This window comes from Lampetra planeri, chromosome 31 (genome assembly GCF_965212315.1).
Source record: "Lampetra planeri chromosome 31, kcLamPlan1.2.h2, whole genome shotgun sequence".
In the NCBI taxonomy this organism is placed as follows: Eukaryota; Metazoa; Chordata; class Hyperoartia; order Petromyzontiformes; family Petromyzontidae; genus Lampetra; species Lampetra planeri.
Window position 1 is genome coordinate 630,249 of NC_136137.1, and position 23,016 is coordinate 653,264.

The 23,016-nt window shown below is 44.2% G+C and overlaps 1 protein-coding gene across 7 annotated transcripts; it reads left to right on the forward strand.

Annotated features, from left to right (window-relative positions):
• Positions 1-304: 304 nt before the first annotated feature.
• On the forward strand, positions 305-22,990 carry LOC144729049 (nucleolar transcription factor 1-like). 7 transcript variants are annotated; one of them, XM_078608898.1, is made up of 21 exons: positions 305-802; positions 5,847-5,966; positions 8,349-8,527; positions 9,750-9,833; positions 10,203-10,358; positions 11,723-11,787; positions 12,282-12,405; positions 13,486-13,596; positions 14,239-14,363; positions 15,306-15,447; positions 16,194-16,235; positions 16,910-17,035; positions 17,539-17,694; positions 18,151-18,339; positions 19,039-19,149; positions 20,449-20,522; positions 20,658-20,847; positions 21,088-21,135; positions 21,307-21,387; positions 21,914-22,042; positions 22,140-22,990. In XM_078608898.1, exons 2-21 carry the CDS (start codon positions 5,903-5,905, stop codon positions 22,236-22,238), a joined length of 2,295 nt encoding a protein of 764 aa, XP_078465024.1. In that variant the 5' UTR covers positions 305-802; positions 5,847-5,902; the 3' UTR covers positions 22,239-22,990. The 7 variants fall into 7 exon arrangements, with proteins under 7 accessions (XP_078465024.1, XP_078465025.1, XP_078465027.1 ...); XM_078608899.1 differs by having other exon boundaries at positions 305-666; XM_078608901.1 differs by having other exon boundaries at positions 772-985.
• The last annotated feature ends 26 nt before the right edge of the window (positions 22,991-23,016 follow it).

Sequence of the window (23,016 nt, forward strand, 5' to 3'; positions counted from 1 at the left end):
ATTCTTTTAACTGGAGCTTTTCAAATGCTGAGCTCCGGAAAATATTCCACGAGAAAATGAGTCTTGGTTATGAGCAACAATGTTGCTGAAAATCTTCACCATTTAATTCGACTTAATTTAATCACCTCTGAGGCGAAGAACTCGGTTTTGGCGGGAAAGTCGCCACTTTTTTTGTTGTAACCACGACCTCAACGGCTCGCGGCGCGCGCCGCCGTCGCGTTCAAACGTCGCACTCCGATTGGTCCGCGGCGGTGACGCGTCACGCTCTCGTCGCATATAAAAGGGCGCAGCCACGAGCGCACGTGGAGCCTCGTAGCGTAGCTCAGTGGGGAGGCTTGCACAGATCTTGCAATGCTCACAACAGCAAAAATAACAACACAATGCCACGAAAATAACGTGCAAGGTGTTTGTTTCGACACGTCCCAAATGCCAATGAAATAAACGATGAGACCATCCACCATATGTACTCGTAGAGAAATTGTGCATCGAAATCGTTTCCACGACCACCCCCCTCCCGCGCCCACCCCGCGCGTTGGCTCCCGAGTCCCCGGCGCTGGAGGCGGCTGCGCGGCGCGGTGCTCTCGGCGGCGAGCGGGGGCGCACGCGGGGTGACACGGGACGGGCCAGCCCAGCCAGGCAGGCGGCCCCAGCCTCTCAGCCATCCCGGTGAGCCCGCCCGATAGAAACGCCCGCCCGCCCGCGCTCCCCTCCCGTCCGCTCTCCCGCCCGCCCGCACACCCTGCCCGCCCGCTCGCCTGCGCGTCCGCCTGTGCAGCCATCGCTTCGCACGCATCGCATCTCGGTAAATTGGGAACGAGAAGGCGGAGAGGAGAGAGGGAGTGGAGGCGAACTTCGCTTTAACGTTGCCGCGCGTGGTTTTTACAACGCAGCCGCGCCAATTGTTTTACAGTTCCGCGTCGTTGAATGCGATTCGCACATAAGAGTGGAATGGTCGTCGTCGGTGCGGCTTTGAGAAGAGATGCCCGTGAGTTTGTCGTGAATGTTCTCGCTGTAATTTAATTTTAATTGTAGCGAGGCGCGCGGCCTGGTGCAGCGCGGGAGCCTCGGAGTTTCCTGACCGCCATTCCGCCTCCAGCGACCTTCGGGGCCGCGGCGGCTCCGGGGAGCTCCCCCACAGCTCTCGCAAATCCCCTCCTCACAACATCCCGGCACAGATTATACACCAAGTACATGGGAAATGTACTACAAATACAGTGACTATAACATCAGCGGGACGCGTCGTGATCGTGGAGCGCGGCGTCGTCGTCTCGGCGGTAACGAAGCGGCAGTGGCGGTGATGGTGGCGGCGGTGGTGCGGGAAATGGAGGCGGCGGCGGCGGAGGGGACGCGGCCCCGGGGCGGCCGCCTCCGCCTCGCTCGCTCGCACGTTTATACCACGACTACCACCGTCGTGCGCGTGTCTCTGTGCGCGTGTGGTGGACGTCGTCGTCGTGGTGATGTTTGTGGTGGTTGTTGTTGCTGGAAGGTTTTTGTCGCGAGTGCGCGACCGAGAGGTTTTGGCCCCGCGCCGCGCGCCGCGGTCTCCTTTGGGCGACGGCCGCTTCCTCTCCCCCGTCTCGCTTCGGCTCTTGTGTATCCGTCCATCTTTGCCCGTGCCTATACTAATAGCATCAATAGCCTATACTAAGAGCATCAACAGTATATACTAAGAGCATCAACAGTATATACTAAGAGCATCAACAGTCTATACTAAGAGCATCAACAGTCTATAGACCGTGTTTGTGCAATGTCCACGGTGGTGGGTTAGAGCGAGGCGTGGGGGAGGCTTTTGTTGTTGTCCGATGGAGTCGTCCCACTCGACCGCCTCCATCTCCCCGCAGCTGTTTCTGCTCCAGTCGGCCTGCATCACGTGCGTGTACATAGTGGCACTGGGGGCATGTGTATAGTCTCTCACACACACACACGCGTGTTTGTAGGATATTGGCGGTGTTAGTGTGTAAACACGGCTGGCTTTATACACGACGGGGAGGCTCCGCGTAGCCGAGCTCCGCGGCAGTGGCGGGCGCCTCCTGTGCCACGCTGCTACGCCCGACGTTTCTACGTCTCGTGTTTATATTTACCATGTGAGTGCATGCTAGATGTGTGTAATACACACTGCTCTGTGTGTACACGAGGCTGGGTTTAATCGCGAATGGGCGCAAGCAGCCATCTCGCCGGCGTGGCGAAGTCTCCGCGGCCTCCCCCCGGGCCCCACTCACGGCGGCTTGGGCGGCTGTCTTTGTGGTGTTTTTTTTGCATTTTTTTCCGCTCCCGTTCATTTCCTTCAATTTTTTTGCTTACACGGCCATTCATTTATTGTGTCCAAAAGTATTTCGCTTACTTCTAACCGGTCGCTACTTATTAAAATAGAAAATGTGTAAGCATTCGCTTAATCGATTTCCCTGCGTTGCGATGGTTTGCGTGCGCGCACGTGTTTCGCGTTGTGTTCAGAATGGTTTCAAACTCCAGACTAAAGTAACTCAATAGTTGAGTGTTGTATCTCGACGTTTTGATGTAACGTTTTCAAATGATGGGGTCCCTGCAGAGGTGAGGTTTAAAACGTGTCTACTTTGGCCGTGGGTCGTATTAAGGTAAAGTTTCTAAGTTTCTGCTGCCTCCGTGTTTAGCGGCCACTTGTAAGCGCCGAGCTTCAACGCCGCGTGTCGGAGCGGACAGCTGGGACATCGGGCAAGTTCACGTCTCGCTTTTTAACCCACTACGATTACATCAGGATAATTAATACCTTGTAGATAAACGTATCAATTTGCATACATCGGGTCAATGTTTGGTTATCATAAGCTTTGTGTCGGTCCACTGCTAGATGAATGCCCTCCCCAAGCACGTGTTGTTTGACCATACTTCACGCTGGTCAGTGTGGCCCAAGACTGATTAGCATATCCACTCGCCACTGGCGATAGCTGTGGCCGGGATTGTCACTTAGTTCGCCTTGCTCAGAGTGCAGTGTGCTAACCACACCGCCACCGGTCCCTAAAAGCGATTCCAGTACGGTTCTTAAGAACATTACATACGAAGACACGTGCTTTAACTTGCGTACCAGACGGATACATGACGGGGTCCTGCACACGTCCAGAGTAATAACTCAAACGACACGACATTGTAATTGGCATTGAGTGTAGGGGGCTTGTGGCCCCGCAATTTGGACACCACGGTACGTTAATTACAAATCGGGAAGAGAAGAGACCTCCTTCACCCACCACCCCCATGGCCCTGGCCCCATTGTTACCTTTGGAGTGCAAGGGCTTGAAAATCCCAACCCATGTCATGTGCACCTTTGTATGCAGTTATGTAAAACAGCAGACAAGTGTGTTGGACATTGCTGCGTGCATCAGAACGGGCGTATTTTGCAGATGTGCCAGGGCATCCTTTGAGCATTCATCATATCATGGTCACTAACTCACCACCTTGGGCCTATTTGTTCAGCTCAGAGTAAACTTAAGTGGATATAGAGCTGTGAAGTGGATCAGATTAAACCATTTCCGAGGAATATGCATTAGACAGTTAAACGTTAATCATGCCACATTACTGTACAGCCAGCAAATCTTGATAAATTATTCCTTGACAGTTTTTGAATCTTAACAATTGGCAAAATAAGGAGTTGTCACTGCGAGTGATGATCTGCTGCCTCTAACATAGTGCAGGCAAAACGAGGCCTTCGCGGAGTAGCCACACTTTGAAGATTTCTGGGAATTTCCTTGTTATTTGCAGCTTAAAAAATATGTTGTTGCCACTCCTGCGAGTACACGAACATCTGCTAATTGGCAAGCAGAGCCGGCCCGGGCTTGGTATGCGGCATTCACATGCGGCGGCGCACTGCTTGCTGGCTGCTGCTGCTGCAGCCAGCAATGACGGCGGCTCCGCGGGGTTGACGCCGCCGAATGAAACGCTTCACCCGTTGCAAATTCACTCCACCTACCCCCACAGCCACCGCGACCCACGCCCCCACCACATGCGGCGGGCGGCAGCAGCCTTGGGGCAGAGCGGGGGCAGAAGAGGGAAGGGGGGGTAGGCTGCGAGCTGCAGGCGTCCACATGGAGCCTGCGTTGCCCCCAGCTCGGCTTGCCTCCACTGCAGCCGCAGCCGCCTCTAAAGGGGGGGGGGGCACCGACCGTGCTCACACTAGTCCAGCGAACGCGTGCTGCGAACGCGCTTGTTTTTGTTGTTAGATACGTTATGCGCTGTTGAAGTATACTCGAGTGTTAGGCTTTTTTTGTGACCAGGATTATCCATAATAAATTGAAAATGTTGCGGGTGTACTTTCCGATACACCGGTGTGTGCTGTACTAGTAACTAATTGGCATGTTTGTTTATGTGACAAACCTTACTAATAGGCTGTATCGGGTGGTGGCGGGTTTAACGAGACATATTTACGCGATCTAACCCCAAAAAGCTTCATTATATCAGAGTGGTTAATTTGGTTGTAAAAAAATTGGCAGCTGCTTCGTCTGGTGGTGCGCTTGTAGGAAATGCTGAAATGCTTGGTGGAATTCAACACTGCGCGTGCAATGAGGCACTTGCAGCCCGCACAGAGCAGCAGCAGCAGGTGGTGGTGGCCTCTCGCGAGAACAATGAGAGGCCTCTCGTGGGTTAAAAAATAACAAAAAAGCTATTTCCTCGTCAAATAATTTAGTCGACTATACGTTAAGCAATTAATGAAAGTGTGTTGCTATATTTGTTTAGTGGCGAGTTTTATCCTTAAAGTTACTTTTTAGACGAGGTTTAGTTGTGGCTACTTCTTGCACTGGTGGTTAAAATGGCTCTTAACATGGTGTGCATGAAACTCGGCCAACTCACTTCCTGTCATGGAGTTTCCTTATGTTTTTCGGAAACAAAATTCGCCCCTTTATTTTAAGAAAATAACCTTTCCCTTTGTTCTCTTAATGTTCTGTGTAGCAGAATATAACATGACATCCAAGTCGATGGTAATAGTTGTATATTTGCTTCCTGCTTCATTCCTGTGCTGTTGATATTGCTACAGTGCTATTTACTTCCTCAATGATAATTGCAGCACAGCCTCACTGACAACCCATTCCAATTGACGATTAGAGGAAAGTGACAAGAGTCTTGGTCTAATCCAATGTTGACGTTTATCCAACTTGCAAAAAATTTGACCATTAGCTAATTACAGCCTAGATAACTGCCCCTCGCAGATGGGAACTCGCCAGTAATAAAAAGCGGCTGTAACACAGGCGTTATTGATAGTACACTTTTGTGCATGACAGCTGCTGCAAGTGCAGCATTTGTTCGAGTCACAGTAAGCCACCAGATAATTATTTACCATTGAAGGAGTTATAGTCCATTGCACTGCTTGCTACTGTTTAGAGGTGAAGATGTATGAATGAGGATTTTGAGCATTCCTGCATGCGCTGCTCAGTTGGCAGTAGACGTCACCTTGTGGTTAAGGGCTGCCCCCTAAAGATATCAGCAAGACTGCGTCATCCTGTCTGAATTTCTGATGGATTTATTACGACGTTTAAAATGGATTACTGGTTTCCAGTGGTTTGTGATGTCAGAGTATGTTTGGTCGTAAACATTGGTAAACAATAATAATGGTGTATATTATTACACATTGCATCGAGCCTTTTGTGATGTTTGGTCTGAAACCTTGGCACTGATGAAAATCCTAACTGCTCATTATTTGTTTAAAAAAATCACACATTGGGATTCAGCCTTGGACCACAGCCTCTTTTTGGTGGTGGTGATGGCGACAATGGTGGTAAAAAGTATACAACAGTTTTGGTATTTGCCTTGTTATTTGTTGCGGCTTTGTGGCCGAAGATGGATTGTGACAACCCGTAGCAGCAGCAGCATTGTTTTGTGTTGAACAGACCTCGAGTGGAGTGACGCACACGGGGCCAAGAGAGGCTCAATCCCACTGGGCAGGATGAATGGCGAGATGAAAAACGAGGCAGCCGGAGAGTCCCCTGCCACCGCTGACAAGGACGCTGGTAGGAAGGGGGTTAACCCTCTTCAAGCGGGACTGTCATAACAGCGAATGCCCCAATACATGCAGCACATGAAGATTGAGTGTATGCTGTGTTTGGTGTGTTGTGTTCTTGGATCTAACATTGTGGCTTTAAAGCAACATGTGAAAGCCCTTTAAATAGTTATTTATCAATGAAAGCCTCAGGGTCTCCATACATTTTAAGGAGGGTGCTGGTTGGTAATTTGCACCAATTGTAACATATATTTATTACACAGTATAAATATATTGTATTTGTCATACATTTTTTAAACTTTACTTTCAAGTCATAAGATTGTTGTGGGTCAAGAATTTTTTTCCCCCATATTACATGTTATTCGTCAATTTCCGCTATGCGGCTATGGATATGTTTTATTTATCATAAAAATTACAATCCTTTACGCCACGTTGGAGGCCATTGATTGTTATTCATTATGTTGTTCAGAAAAGGCTTGTGGCCAATTCTATAAATACCTAAAGTGGCTTTTCCCTAATTATTTTATCTAAAGCAGTGTAAACTAAGCTTGTGAACAGTGTTCACAGTAATTGAAAATACATGTTCGCGTTTGTTGGCACAGGCACTGAATACAACAAAACATTTAACAAAAGTACAAATATTAATACTGCTTATGGTTAGGCTCTACTCAAGCCGGAAATCGGGGTATGCCGAAAAGGCTGCCTGAATTGTTTGTAAAAAAACATCCTGTCAAACACTATTCTCATGCTAAGGAATCTGTACTTGCAAGGATACTGTGATCTGCAGGCATTCCAGGTGGGGCCCCTGAGGGCATGAGGCTACCCCTCGGTGCCTTGGTCTACTACGTCTTGTGCCTGTGGAAACTCAATGCAAATTTTTGCACTTTAATTGTCTCAAGTAAATTTTTGTAAATGTGAAATTTTGTTAAATATTATGCATTACATTATTGTGTAAATAAAATACCGGAAACACATTTCGCAAAACATGAGTAACTAAATGTGCTTTTCTGACTGCAACAAGACCATACCATGTCCAAGTAACAGGAAAGAAATGTGTGGCTCCGGTCTGAAGAAACATTTGTCCACTGAATGCTCTCAGTAATGGCGATGACATTATTAAAATTAAATGCTTGAAGTGTATTAGATTTTATTTTATATCTACGTGACTTTACCGAAAGAACCAAAGAGTATGGATTCCTGCAGTCACGAAAGCTTCAAATCAAGATTGTAATTAGATATTAGTTTAAATTGTCAATTAACAAAGTGTCAGGTGTAAACTACAGCACATATAAATGGGACAATTATGTAATTATTTAAAGTATGATGGACATCCTTTGTCAGAGAAAGGCTCTTCCCCCAATTAGTCCAGTGCAGAGGTTGTATTGTGTGTACATGTGTACACACACTCAAGTGTGTATGCAGCATATAAATGAGCAACTCACCAACCTTAACCTGTACGAAAGCAGACTGGACCACGTCCAAATGTGTCGTTTGTGAACAGGAACATATGGTCTACTACGTCGGCCTTGAATGCAACCACTGTTCAAATATATAAACTTTAGAAATGCATCAAAAACAGGTCAGGTCACAAACCATTCCAGTAATGTTAATTGGACCTTTGGAAGTGATTTACACTTACCTGTGAGCATTATGTGCTTTGGAAACATTCTTCCAAGTATTTTGTTGCACAGTGGTGAATGTTTGGTGCATTACATAATGGCACAGTAATTTAAGTAACATTTTGTCCTTATTTTTGTAGTGCAGCACAGTGATATTAATCCTATTCAGATCCAGGTCCAGGACGCAGGCACTTTGTTCATAACTGCAATAAGATGTAGCCTTTTGGTGTACATTCCAAGTAGGATGAATTGTATAATGAGTAAAGGTGATAATATGAATAATAGCAATTGCGGTAATTTTCCTGGTATTGTGCTTATCATTGGCTGAACAGTTTATATAATTGTAACAGTGTGTGATATGATAAATGTAACAGAGGTGGCCATGCATCCCAAACTATGGACCATAAAGTAAATCACTGTAGTCTGCACTCATTCAACGGAGGATAATTAGCAGAACTACACAAACTCTCTCCTGAAGCCCTCCCCGTCATGGCTTACAGACCTTGACATTATCATCTATCACCTGAACATTGCCATATGCAAGAATAGAATGGAATAGTTCATGGTTAACAACATGAACAAATCCAGATTGGTATAATGGGGTTTATTGGACAGTACAAGTTTTTGTTTGCATAATTTTTAGATTTCTTTTTGCAGTTTGCACAATCGTCACCGTCTTCCGAGGAAGTTTTGGGTTTTTGCTTTAGTTTCACTGATTTCCCCATTGTCTGAATGCTGCACCTGCTCCCGGTGTCTGGTGTCCGATCCCCCAGAGGATGTCTGGTCCAAGCAAGACTTGTTCATGCTACTGGAGCGCATGAAGTCTGTCATCCCAGAGAATGACAGCATGAAGTTCAAGACAACGGAGCAACACCTCGATTGGGAGAAGGTTAAATTCTCCAACTTCACTGGGGACATGTGCAAGGAGAAGTGGCTCAAACTCTCCAGCGAGGTCTGTGATTATCCCTGGACATTTTTGTCAGTTTTCAGTATTGTTAAAATTGTTTATTTGTATGGAAAAAAACTGTTAAAATATCACTTACTAATAGACGAACTCCCTGTTCTAAAGCCACAGTGGATAGAACTCTTTAAAGCCTCCTTGTTAGGTATGTGTGTATACATTTTATAAAAATATCGCTGTGGGTTAGTACCTTGGAACAGGGACAGAGGGTAATAAGAGACTGCTATTTGTGGTTTGTTGCTTCAGAATTTAGAGTCTTGGGCTCAAGCAGTGCCACAGCTCATTAACTTTTTGATGGATTGCTTAGACGTAGCCAAAACGACTGCTGTAGTTTGTGATTCAGTGTCATGTATGCTGGCAATTGCCCAGGTCAGGCCCCATGCACTTGCAGACTGTAAAAAGTGTGAGGGTGTGTAAAGTATTCCTGAAGTATCTTTCATTTTAGTTTCCTGTTAACACTCCTCCAGGAAATGAATTTGCTATCACAGTATTTTGATAATTTAATGTACAAATTGGTACCGCTATATTGCTGCAAATGTAATTTGGAGAGAATATTGCACTACATTTCAGGAAAATTTACATGCTTTTTTTTATACATGTACTTCAACCAAATTGAGCTAATGTCGAACCATGCGTGATCTTATTGTAATCAAATATTTTTCACAATAGAACCCCTTTTGTAACTGTATTGATATAAACTCTGATTAATGGACCTCAAGGACAATACTTGTACCTATTAATCAATGGGTTGGTAAAAAACATGTACTTGCTCTTAAATGCATAAACAACATTCATAAATATAAGGGCAAGGATCAGTTTTTACATTGCACCCCTCTTCAGTACCCAGGCCCCCTACTGAGGAAGCTAATGATCCAACCAGCGGACATAATTCTGCGAGCTTCAACTCTATAAATCCTGATCTTGCCACCACCTGCAGCTCTCTAATGTAGTGCAACTTCCCGTTCCTTGCTGCTGGTGCCACGATTGAAGGTCTGCGCAGCTAAGCACAGTTAATCAGCATTAACACACACACTAATAAATATATGCATTAACAAATCTAACACATTTAGGCACATGTGTATATAGGTGCATGCAGTATTCATTTGAATACAGTTTGTTTTATCGATACAGTATACTGTGACTGATTGTTTCCCAAGGGTTATGTTGGGCAGCGTAACACACTAAGGATTTGATGAGCATGCATTTCTTGCAGATTCGTAAATTCCGCACTCTCACGGAGCTCCTGGTGGATGCGAAAGAGCACGTGAAGAACCCCTACAAAGGAAAGAAAATCAAGGTATGCTACGATGCAATGCACCTTCCTCCTATACACGGCTGATTTCATTGCTTCATCTCCGCAGTGAATATTCCTCAGGCGCATTCTGTCCCTTGACTACCATGTTTATTATTCTTGACTACTGGCCATCATTCCTTTTAGTGGCGTGACCTGCTCAAGTCCACTATTCTTAATCGGCAATATGATGTGTCTAACTTTTATATGTTCTCCGATTGATGTGTTTCTCTGACATTTTTATTTTTGTTCCATTTATTTGTCAATCCTCATTGATGACCTGTATGTCATGAGAGGTGAACTTGGACTTCGGTCACCTTTTTAATGCATTTGGGACCCATATTATAAATATGTCACTGTGCGTGTGTTCTGCAGAGCCACCCAGACTTCCCAAAGAAGCCGCTCACGCCATACTTCAGATTCTTCATGGCCAAGCGTGCCAAGTATGCCAAGATGCATCCTGATCTCACCAACCTGGACCTCACCAAGATCTTGTCTACCAAGTACAAGGAGATGACAGAGAAGAAGAAGGTGCTGACTTGTGCTATGTAGTCACTGACTGTTAATGGGTTGGTGAGGAAATGTGAGATGGAGTGGTTCTTAGAGACTAACTATATGCTGAAGGAATTGTTGTCATTCTAATATTTGTATTTTGGGGGCACAGGCCTCATCTTTAACGTAGGGGACACCTCATGCTGTTTTTAGTTACCCTATGTTTTTTAAAACTTCAAACCCATATGCATAATATTCCAATGTTCGCAAGTAACTGGACAATACACTTATAATTTTAGTTACATTTGTGGATTTGCATTATTGTCCACGTGGCCGTAAAAAATTGCTGAATTTCGTGGCATAGTGCAATAAATTATTTGTATATCAGGTTAAAAATAACCCCCCTTTTTGTTTTAATTTACAGTCTTAAAACATGAAAGATAATTAAACGTACACATACAGTATTGCTAAATTTCACTTTTTGTTCCTAATTCTTACCTTGTAAGAACACGGTAATGTGGATGATTTAGGCAACGTCATGACAAAATACTTAATGTTAATGTTTAATGTCCATTTTATATTATATTTACGAATAGCCTTAACTCCCATACCGTAACATTTGAAATTTGTTTCTAATTCCAACAAAACAGCAAAGCAAAACAGAAGTGGACAAAACAGGATGCACTTTTTATAACTGTGTAATCATTGAATATATATAAATATTACAAGTTAAACGACAATTCACTTGAGGCAGTGTAGTTTAATGTTGCGTGAGTTATCCGGAAATCAAATAGGAAACAAAGTCGTACATTGAGGTACATTTTACATATGTGGTTGAAATCCCCCTTATAACTGCATAAACACATCTATACATTAAACACTAATGAATACAAGTTAATCATAAGATATGTGCCATGTCAAACAGGCACAATGTGAGAGTGAGCTACACATGACTGAAAAGGACTCCCTCGAGATTCTTGTTGGGTATAACTCATTGAATGTAAAAAATGACATACAACAAATAGTAGGTGTCCACCCTGCCTCTTATGCTCAGACAATTACAGACAAGTCACTTCATGCTGAATCCCCATTATAATCCATGCCCTGAGGCCTGTTGGTCATATGAGGCAGTAAGTGTTGAAGTGAAGCCTCTCAGGCTTAAGTACTTTCAATTTCACAAATCTATACATGTCCTTCGCTGAGAGCCTATGATTTGGGCTGCTTAAGCTGTCCATTGTTAAACATTGCAGTACATCAACCGACATGGTCATTTAGCGGGGAGAGACATTTCTGGAACCTAGTTTTACTGTGAAATATCCTGTGTATTTCATCAATATATATCTTATGCTCATGGGTATATGGAGCTAGTCTTTTGAATGTTGTCCTCGTTTTGTTTTGTACAGCTGAAGTACATGGAAGATTACCAGCGAGACAAGGAGGAGTTTGACAAAGCTATGGCCAAGTTTAGGTGAGAATATAGTTATAGTTATTTGTGAATGCAATTGCTTGTAAATATAATTGTTAAAGTGGCTGTGGGCTTGTTTGTGTGTTTTATGGATCCTGAGGCACCACTCACAATATAATATATAGATTGGTGTCACTGCATTGCATAGTTTTCCAGTATTAATGGTAATGTGTGTGTTTTTTAACACGCATGATGCAGTCATGTGTACATTAAATGTCTATGATGAACTTAGCTACACTTAACTGTAGATCTTTTCCTGAAAGGTATGAATAATTATTGTATCAGATTGTTAAATGTGGCAATAGTAGGGCCCATAGAGTAAAACTTACACAATTTCGTTGTGACGCTTCGCATCAGGTATTTAGTGAACCTAATATGGGGAAGAAATCGATTTAAAACGTCTGCAGCAGTGATGTCTCTTGACTACAGAGCTGCCTTGTGTAAGTGTCTTATCTCGAATCTGGATATGTGCATGTGCATCCCGCTTGTTCTCGCAGGGAGCAGCACCCAGACCTGGTGGAGGTTGCCGTGCGCAAGTCAGACGTCCCCGAGAAGCCCAAGACACCGCAGCAACTGTGGTACCACCACGAGAAGAAGGCCTACATAAAGCTTCACCCCGAGGTAAACGAGCCAGCCTTTAGTTAGGGTTCACTTTGTTCATGGATGATGAGATAAGAGGTCTCTAGAGACCATCTGGGCCCTTCCAAATGTTGCCACCACGAGACTGGCATTAAAAGGTTCTTTACCTAATGCTCGCAGTCCCGTTAATGAGCCTTTCCTTCCATTATTAGGAGAGTAGTTGAGGTGGGATGATGCTATGGATATATTCTTATTTGGCTGTGCACTTTGACACTTTTAAAAATGTCAATATTAGATGTGTTAATATATGTCATATAAATTTTATTCAACTTTTGTAATTTTCTGCAGAAATTTCTAATAATCTTACATGCATGCATGTTAGCACCTTTTTCGTCGAATCTTGGAAATTGATACAACACTAAAGAAACGTTGCATACCAAGCACTTGCATACCTAATGTTGTTTACCAAGCAAAAGGTTTAATTTTAATACAGGTAGTCCTCTACTTACGATGGAGATGCGTTACGATGACCCCATCGTAAGGAGAAAAATCGAAGATGGCCGAGCCTACCCAGGAGTCTTAAAGAATGGTGATAATTTAGCAAAACAGCAATTTACAGTACCGTACTCTATAAACTATATACTGTATGTATTTATTAATTACAATACTGTATTGCACAGTAAAATATAAAGTAAAAAACAAGATAAATACCTCGTACGCTGCTGCGTTTGCCTGCCGCGCGAAATTTGTAATATTTTACAATTTTGTTGTATCGCCATCGTAAGATCGAAATATCCTAAGTCGGACCATCGTAACTCGGGGACTAATCTGTAATTGCAGCCCCTTTTGTCAATCTGCGGCTGAATAAATGCCTCCATTCCTTGTCAGTCGTCCGAGTTGTCACCATATTCACCACACTGCTCAGTGCAGGTGGGGGGAGGTTCAGGATCCAGTTTAGATATCATTGTCCACTGATATAAGCTATGGCTGTGAATCTAAATCGGATACTGTATATATATTTATAAGTGTATGATTGATCGCGCAGTGCAAGAATCACTGAACCACCGCTCCAGTCTGGGTTGCGTTAAGAACCCGCTTTTTCTGTTCTTTCTTTTGCTTCAGATGAACCTGAAGGAAGTGAACGAGACACTCAGACGCCAGTGGTCGGTGCTTCCTGATAAGAAGAGGCTCAAGTGGATCGCCAAGGCCCTGGAACTCCAGAGACAGCACGCGGTTAGAGCAACCCCCATGCTAAGCAGCGAGAAAGATGCACTGAGCGTGCTCAACATCTGCTGAAAACAGTTTCGCACTCATTTTCTAAAAAAATAGCAGCCCTGCACCTACCTCCCTCCCTCCCAGCGAGCCCAGCCAAATCTTTTTTTATATGATAGTGAAAGTTCCTGTCGTTGAATGATGGTCCTCCCCCACTCCTGGGTGCCCCCCACTCACATGTAACAACCCCCAGGTCACCCCTACCACCCGCATTTCACGCTCCTCCTCGCGCACTTACCCCCCACCTTTGCTTCCCGTTGGTGCCGCGGCCCCCACCATGCACTCCCACCCACGCACCCCCTCTCCTCTGCACGCTGGGTGGCGCATGGCCTCCAGCCGGTCAGAACATGCGCCGGGCAGTATGTGGCCAGCCAGAAAAACTTTTTTTATAACATACTATCATGCATAAGTGTGCCTATTTGTTAACTATTATGGTTGTAAAACGTCATTTGTGCTTTTGTCTTGGAAATTTGTGTTGATCAGTCTGTTCACTTGCTGATGGTATATACAAGTAGCTATGTCCTTGCAGGCGAGATGGAAAGTAGGTGAGTGTGCTGCGTATGGCATGATCTAATATACATGTTGACCGCATTCCTTTCCCAGTTGGAGCTGAAGGAGTACATATGCACACACCCAGAATATGTGCCCAACGACGCCAAGTCTGTCCTCTCCAAGGCTGAGTGGCTGCTCAAGGACAAGCACGATGGACGGCCTACCAAGCCACCCCCGTAAGCACGCACTGACCCACTCAATCGCCTGCCTGCCAGCTCTACACCGCAATATCTGCTTTTATTCATTTTCGGTAAAGTCACGTAGATAGAAAAATAATCCAAAATAAAGTGAATATAAATATTAAAAACACATAAAACACTAATGTAGACTGTAGCCTGGTTCTTAAGTTTGGTGAGTGTACTGGCAGTCTTTAATGTAGACTGTAGCCTGGTTCTTAAGTTTGGTGAGTGTACTGGCAGTCTATAATGTAGACTGTAGCCTGGTTCTTAACCTTGGTGAGTGTACTGGCAGTCTGTAATGTAGACTGTAGCCTGGTTCTTAACATGAGTGAGCGTACTGGCAGTTTATAATGTAGACTTATTCTTGGTTCTTTCAGTAATTTAAATATAAAATATAAAAACAAAAACCACGACGTTTTGATCGCAACACAAGCTGTTGTCATCAGGAAAAGGGGGGTTATCCTCTAAAGGCAAACTGTTTATAAAGGTTTATAGATGGGCTCTCTCCACCCCTCTCGCCCTGTGTCCAACTTGGGCTCTTGTTTTATTTTACACAAATGCATGCTGCAACAGTCCAATTTTTGGAAAATATCTACCAGCGTCACTGTGAATATACTTGGTGTGAGATTCACCTCGTATTTTGTTTATTCACGCAAAGAGTTTTAATGTAGGCTGTAAACTAAATTCGGTTCAAATGACAGTGCCTTTGCAGACTATAACCTACGTCACAATAAGTGGCCACTTTCTTTGAGGGCTGATTTCAAGCTTGGAACAACTATCGAGTTGTATGTGAAATTATAGCTTGTGAAAATATCAACAAGTGTCCTGCAATTAATACACTACATTTGCACGTATTTTAGCTGATAGTCTTACGTAAACATTTGCAAGTTATTGAGAACTTTGCATACAGTGGTTGCTGCCGCTTATACACCCACTCAGGAACGGCTACTCCCTCTTCTGCGCGGAGCTGATCGCGAGTCTCAAGGATGTCCCCAGCACGGAGCGCATGCACGAGTGCAGCCGGCAGTGGAAGGTGCTCTCGCCCAAGGAGAAGGATGCATACCACAAGCGCTGCGAGCAGGTGAGACCTGCCAACCACAGCCCTGTCGATCATTTTTAACAGCGCCGTACTCCTGTGCAGTTAGGCCTGCTGCTGTCGAGTTTATAAGTGTGCGATGACACCTGTGTAGTGACGTAGTATGGTTGGAATGGACCCAGGTACAAGAAATTATACCGGGCCTTGTGTCCCAATTTCTCTCTGCTTTGTTTTTCAACGACTACTAGAAACTATTTTAAATCATTACGAGTTAAGGCCCACTGAGCTATACATCTTTTTTTCAGAAGTGACCTGGCCACAAATGATAGTTCAAAGAAGTGGATTATCATGTGGAAATGTATAACAGCCAAATACTCTAAGCGCATGTTTCTAAATGTGGAGGGCAAACCCGGAGAGAACATGCAAACTGCAAATATACAGGCGTCAGGGTCAGGATCGAACCCACACACCCTCTTGCATACCAGGCGAGACTTTACCGAAAAAACAGATAACATCTCACCTACCGTGGTGAGATGCCTGGGGCCCCCTTCTTTCCGTGGGCCTCAATGCACCTATAACACTGCCAACACACTATAGCTATGCCGTTGTGTTCCACTGAGATGAAAAATATTAATTACATTCACTGTACATGTTGACCTTTATTTCCATGAGGATGAAAATAATGTGAGATATACCTTGTCTGTGTATATGAATCTGGAAGTGACTTGAAATCGTTGTAGATATTAGTTTTGAATCCTTTGTCTGATGTGTTGTGACTTTGTTTCTTGCAGAAAAAAAAGCAGTATGAAATTGATTTTCAGAAATTTGTTGAGGTAAGGATTACCCATTGTGTGCTAACTGCTTTCTATGTGTGGTGGTACATGCTTCATTCTGGCACTTTTGTAGTGCAGTAGAACCATGCGGAGACGAGGAATTCTATAAGGGCTGTTGTCGTTTAATCAAACACTGTCACACTCGACATCCTACACTCACACCAGTGTCGGTGCACTCTATCTCGCTCCTTCACCCCGGACACTGAATACTATTTGGACCCTACCCTCGGCTACCCTGTGGGCTCTCTCACTCGTCTACCCGGAGCGGGTGTTCAGCCAACACCGCTCCGCAACGAGGAGAGAGACCCTCTTCCAGCCGATTCCTAAGACAACCCCGCCTCACCGCAGAGAACTGTAGTGTTACGACCGCACTCTATGATAGCTGACACCAAACTGCTACACGCCCTCCCGCATGGCCTTGTGGGAGCCTTGGTACCGATAAAGTTATTTTATTTCTAGTTTTTCTTCAGATTCGGCTCTGATGACGTACACATACATGTACGTCATAGGAATGGGAAAGGGTTAATCACACGCCTGTCCCACCAGATGCCACATCGTTGTTCTGACTTGTCATGCACCCATCCACCGCTGGATATGCAGTTTGTGGAGCACATTGCATTGAGCCCTGTTGCCTATGGAGTGTTTCTAGAAGGACTTCTTGCCACATTGTGCAGAACCTGACTGACGAGGAGCGCGAGCGAATACAACTGGAAGAACGGGCCAAGGAGGGTGGCAAGATGGCAAGTCTCGCAACAGCTGCCGCCTTGGGAAAGGACATAACCAACTCCCCGGGACCCACTGTGAGTCGGCAGCTGCATGAGGAGGCACCTGGCAGTCACGCTTATTGAAATAAATTGCAAGCAGTTGCATGTAGCTGTTATTAGCTCTTCCAACTAATGTTGAAAACGTTAATGTATTTTATCTATGGCGGAGAAATACATTAACTCTCGTAAACATCCAATTTAAATACATTTCAGTATGATGTGTTGCTATTTAGGACTTACCTTTGAGAAAACTGGCTAAAATAAAGGGTTTTCTCAAAATTAGAAATAAAAAAACCAGCATATAAAATGGATTAACCTCTTCGGCCATAGCATGTTGACTTTCATCAATATGCTTGCCTCCCCGTGGCGTTATTATGTGTGACATAATCTCGCAACGTCATGCGCTGTGTGACATCTCGTGTGGATTTAAGTGTAACATTATTGATAATTAAATACTTAAGAGTACAGACCCTTGTTCTAAAGTGTTACAGGATCCACGCATATGCAAGATGTTTCTTCCTTGTTTGCTGTTGCAACAGAGCGCTGTAGATCGGCCTCAACGCCCCATCTCGGCCATGTTCATTTTCTCGCAAGAGAAGCGCAAGAAGCTGAGGAAGAAGAACCCAGACCTCCCAGAGAGCGAGCTCACACGACTGCTGGCTCGCCTCTGGAGCGAGCTCTCGGAGAAGAAAAAGGTAAAAGGGGGTGGAGCTGGGCTGCAGGTCCGTGAGCTTGTGAGCTGCTGTATAACCAGGTACATTGGCTGTAGTGTGGATGCATGCTCACGATATGATGCACATTTCCAGGCACGGCGTCATTGTTGAGAATTGCCAGATTTACCTGTACATTGACTTTTGCGTAGCTGTGTAGGGGTAAACCAATAGGTGGCGTCGCCTGGATGTTTGCAGGTTGAAATGTGCCCTTTTAAAGTTCTCGTAGGGAAGCCTTGCGTAGCATTTATGGCTCGCTTGAAATACAATCTTAAACCAAAATTGCAAGGGTTTGTTTGGCATCTCATCTAGTAAAATCAAGGACAATCAATTCGTATATAAGTAATGCACAGCTAAGAACCAAGCATTTTAGTGGACTACAAATTGACACAAGTTTTCATTGTATTCCTGACATCGTTTCATGAACATACAAAAATCCAGGAGAAATACAAGAAGCTGGAGGCAGCCATGAAGGCAGACTACGAGCAAAAGATGCAGACGCAGCTCAAGGAGAAGAAGGATTCTGCCAGTAACAGCAGTGCCCGACGTGGCCGCATGCCTGATCCCCCCAAGACCCCTGAGGAGCTCTTCCAGATGAGCAAGCTGGAGGAGTACCTGGCACGCTTCAAGGTAAGGGCAGCGTCGTAACTAAAATTGTATTTAGGCGGTATTGTGGCACAGTGGTGACAGTCAGAAGGGCCTAGGTTTAATTTCTGACTCGGGCACCTTTCTCTGCATGGGTTTCCTCTGGGTGATCCGGTTTCCTCCTATAGCTTAACAAAAACTTACAATATAACTAGTACTGGACAAACATCCTAATGTGCAAAAAGTTTACCTGCAAAATGCTCTATTGGGATTACATGGCAACGTCACCCCCTCCTGTAAACACTTGGCAGGGCCCTTTTGGAACAGTCTTGAGACTCGGTGAGCCTTTCCTGGGTAAACAATTCACATTGGAATAATGCACAAAATATATCATCCTGAAGAGGTGCATTGACGTGACTTCAGAAGTAGTTCTGTGTTGTCATCTTCCTGGTCTTGTCTGTCAAACAGGATGGTCATCTGTTTGCTGCGAGAGTTCTGAGTGGTAATTTCGTTTCCTCATCATGCGGCTTAAATGGTACTGTTGGAATATAATTAAGAAAACTAAAGATCATTTTTAAAATGTAAAATATGAACAAACATGTCATCCAACAATCAATTACTTGCCAAATAAGCCAACAGATGATTCCCAAGTTCTTAAAGAAGCTCAAAGGGATTGCAAGAGACTGTGGCAGATTTTTTTATAAAAAAAATGCCCTCTTGATGTTTTTGAATGGCTTGTGGTAGAATGACCGAAAGAAGACGACTCGGGCACTTGAGGTGGAGTGGAAGGCTCTTGAGAAGAAGCAGAAGATGCCCTGGATCAAGGCGGCGGCTGAGAGCCAGAAGCGATATGATGTAAGTCCGAATATATATATGAAAAATAACTCAACGCATTTGTCAATAACAATGGCTCAAAAAGAAAAAGTATTTAAGAATATTTAATAGGTGGCATTTTGGTCATTGACCCTTAACAGGACATAGACAGGCCAGAGTGGTGGAGTGAGACAGTGACTCTGCCTCTCTGGTCCTCTCTGTGCGCTTTGAAGGAGAAGGGCCATTGCCTGAAATGTCGTCTGTTATGTACCTGTTTTTTTAAGGCAGTGTTATTGAAAAATGTGAGTTTTTGTTAGTTGTACTTGTACACCACTTCCAATGCAGTATTATCACGAGTAGATGCAAGTCCATACTTTTTCCTTTGAGCATCGCATTGACATACAGTGACAGCTGTGGACCACATACATTAAAACAATGAATAGCATCGAGATGGGTTAGCGATGTATTCATGAGAGAGGAGAAATGTTGAAAAGAGAGAATTACGAGATAGTTTAGTAGAAATATAACATATATAGAGGAGAAAACATTTAGAAGAGAGAATTGAGAATGATTTAACAGATTTAATCGAAGGAGGAATATCAGATATAACTCTTTATTCAACAGTGCTATAAGAAAGGCACATTCAGAAGAGAGAAGTTATTGGAGAGATTTGTTCAGAATAGACTTATGAGAGCTCAGAGAATATATTCAGATGGGAGATATGACAGAGATAGGTATATTCAGAGGAGAGATATGAGAGATCGGAGATGAGAGAAGAGAGATCTATTCAGAAGAAGGAGATGGAAAACGATGTGATCAGCAGACGCAAGCAAGAGGAGAGTGATGCACAGTAAGGGATGAATCGGTGGTTCCAGCTTCCGTTTCACCCCCACATGCCCACGTCACATCACGAAAGAGCCTATTATTTTACACAACCTATTACCGGATTTGTTATTTTAGACAGTCATGTGAAATAATTAACTTCGTTAATTAAATTTCAAATCTGCGGGGGAAACCGCTATTAATAGTAAGTTGGAGTGACGCCATGGACTACATTAAATGTGTGAGGGCTGGATTTGTCCAGTGGTTACGTAGTCTTGATAATCCTGACAAATAAGCTTCTCTTTGCATAACGCCGGATGTTTAAAAAAAATGCTTGAATGTTTACATGAAAGGTTGTCGACGGTCCAGGTATTTATTTTACAAACTTGTGAATCTACTACTGCATGAAGACCCTCCCGGACACCGTATTGGCCATGGAGTTTGTTTGACCACACTGGTCAATGCAAAAGAGATATTAATTTTTGAACGGGTTTAAATGAAGTGACTGTTTATCAACAGAAACAAGTTGCTGAAATGAAAACTGCCCCTGCAAAGAAAGCACACTTTGAAGGGGAACCCAAGAAGCCACCAACGTAAGTCATCTCCAGCCACCATCTCGACTGAATTTTCTCTGTTCCTTTCGGGAATGCCGTTTATTTCAGTATCTGCTGCCACCAAGTGAGACTCGGCGCTAATGAGCCACGTGCAAACTTGTCTGCCGTGTGCAGGAGTGGCTACCAGATGTTCTCACAGCAGCTGCTGTCCAACGGGGAGCTGTCACACATCACGCTGCGTGAGCGCATGATGGAGATCGGCCGTCGCTGGCAGAAAATTGGCCAGGGGCAGAAGGACCGCTACAAGCAACTGGCAGAGGAGGCTCAAAAGAAGTACAAGGCTCAGCTCGAGGCCTGGATAAAGGTAGTGCCCGTAATCCACTGACATTTTAATTTTATAATAATATTGTGGCAGTGTTGGGGGAATTGCTTTGGCATTCCCACTGAATCTGCCAAATAAAAGCACCTCAAAAAATATTAACTGGAAACAGCTAAAACTGCACTATTGATCATTTCATACATGTTTACAATTTTGGATTGTGAAAGCAGTTACGTTGAGAATATATCGAATGATAACATAAATAAACTGTTATTTTGGTTCTAGACGCTGCCCGCAGCTGATAAAGCCCTGTACAAGGAGTTCGTCACAAATGTAAGTATTTGATGTTAGCCTTTACTTTGAAAGTGGTTGGAAGGGTCATTGTTTGATAACATTTTGGTCAGGGACATGCTGCAGTAAGTCACTCAAGATGTAGTTTGTCATGTTCTTTTCATCTTGTGTTATGTGTTTTGCTTTCGTTTGTGATTTGCTTTCCTTATGAAGAAGCGAAAAGGTTCAGCAAAGCCCTCGGCCGTAACCGCAAAAGCAAAACCGGCGAACAAAAAATTGAAGAAAGAGGAGTCTGTAAGTAACCTTCTTGGGTGCCTTTCACTACATTGCAGTGATCCACCATATTCAAGGCTCAGACACCATCACCCTGTATATTCTGGCCATCATGGTACTTTGTTAACCTTGTATATCGTTGCTGGACTATTTTGTTTTGTTATAACAACAAAGTTGCACATACTTAATGATAACAAGTAAAATAATGTGCACTTGCCACATTTGTTTCTAGCCCTAGTCTGGCAACATTTTTACCTTTCTCACCTCATTCCCCCCCACCCTATTCTCTGGCAGTCCCCAGCATCCACAAGAGTGGGAAGTTGGCACCCTAATATTTGGCAGCTGTTTTATTATATTTAATTGTAATTACCTGCAGAGAGGTCACATGTGAATGTTTAGGACATGGTTACTGTGTGCATGAGGCTACTATGCTTGGAGGAGTTACTGTGGACACTTAAGGCAGTGAACTTTAGGTCAGCTAAAGTGGCCTTCGAGTTTGTAGCCACAGTGCATTTGTGACCTAGTTAATCACTTGTATTTGATACAGGAGGATGAAGATGATGAGGAGTCATCAGAAGATGAAGACGACGATGATGAGGAGGAAGGGGATGGCCAGGAGGAGTCTTCAGAGGGAGATAATGACAGCGATGATGATGACGATGATGATGACGATGAGGTATACATTTTTCACTTTTACCAAAGTCGTGCTCCTGTACGTCAAATGTGTGCTTTTGCTTCATGTTCTCTGTGGTGTGTGTGTGTTTGTACTCTAGAATGAAGACGATGATGAAGAAGATGGGGAGGAAGGCAACAACAACAGCAGCGACAGCGAATCATCGTCCGAAGAGGGATCCGATTCGGACTCTGACTGAACCCAGAAATGTTGGCTGAAATGTCATTCCTGGCAGCGGTGCTCCTCATAGTAACAAAATGAACTTCAATAAATGTAACTGACCAGGTGGTTTAATTCTTGTCTCATGTGGAGCATCAGTTAAATGTCACTTTATTTTACTCGCCATGTTTCAATTGATTTTGGCAATGCTACAGGACAGCAAAGTCCGGCAACATGACCAGATGCCGATGTTTAAGGAGTAATTTATAGAATGGCTACCCAATTGCAGCCATTGTCATTAGTCTTTTATTTATGGTCAACAGGGAGAAATAATCCCCGAAAACCTCTTTTACACATGACTAGTTGGCCTCTGGCCGCATCTGGCACGAAAGGTATGGTGCCTGCTGGAGGTATTTAACTCTACGCTTATATTAAATTGGGAGTTCAACCTCTGCAGGGGAAATGTCTCTTCAGGGTCATGCCCTTCCTCGTTATGCCCCCTTACTCCTGAGGGCCCAACCTCTTTCTATTTAGGCCCCAGCTCTTCCTCGTTTAGTTCCACGCCTTTCCTTTACAGGACCCACCCCTTCTTTAGGCCCTGCCCCCTTCCTCCAGACACAAAGCTTCGGCTGGATTTGGGAAGTGGTGGGGGGGGGGGTGGAAGGACTGGAGGGGTTGTGCCGTGGTGGGTGGGGACAGTCAGGGTAGGGGTAGGGTGCCTTCACTAAGATGTCCAACATCCCTCTTCAAACATTATAATAGATAAGTTATCTTAGCATCTATTGTATATCTTGGCCATTACAATTTTAAATTTCGCC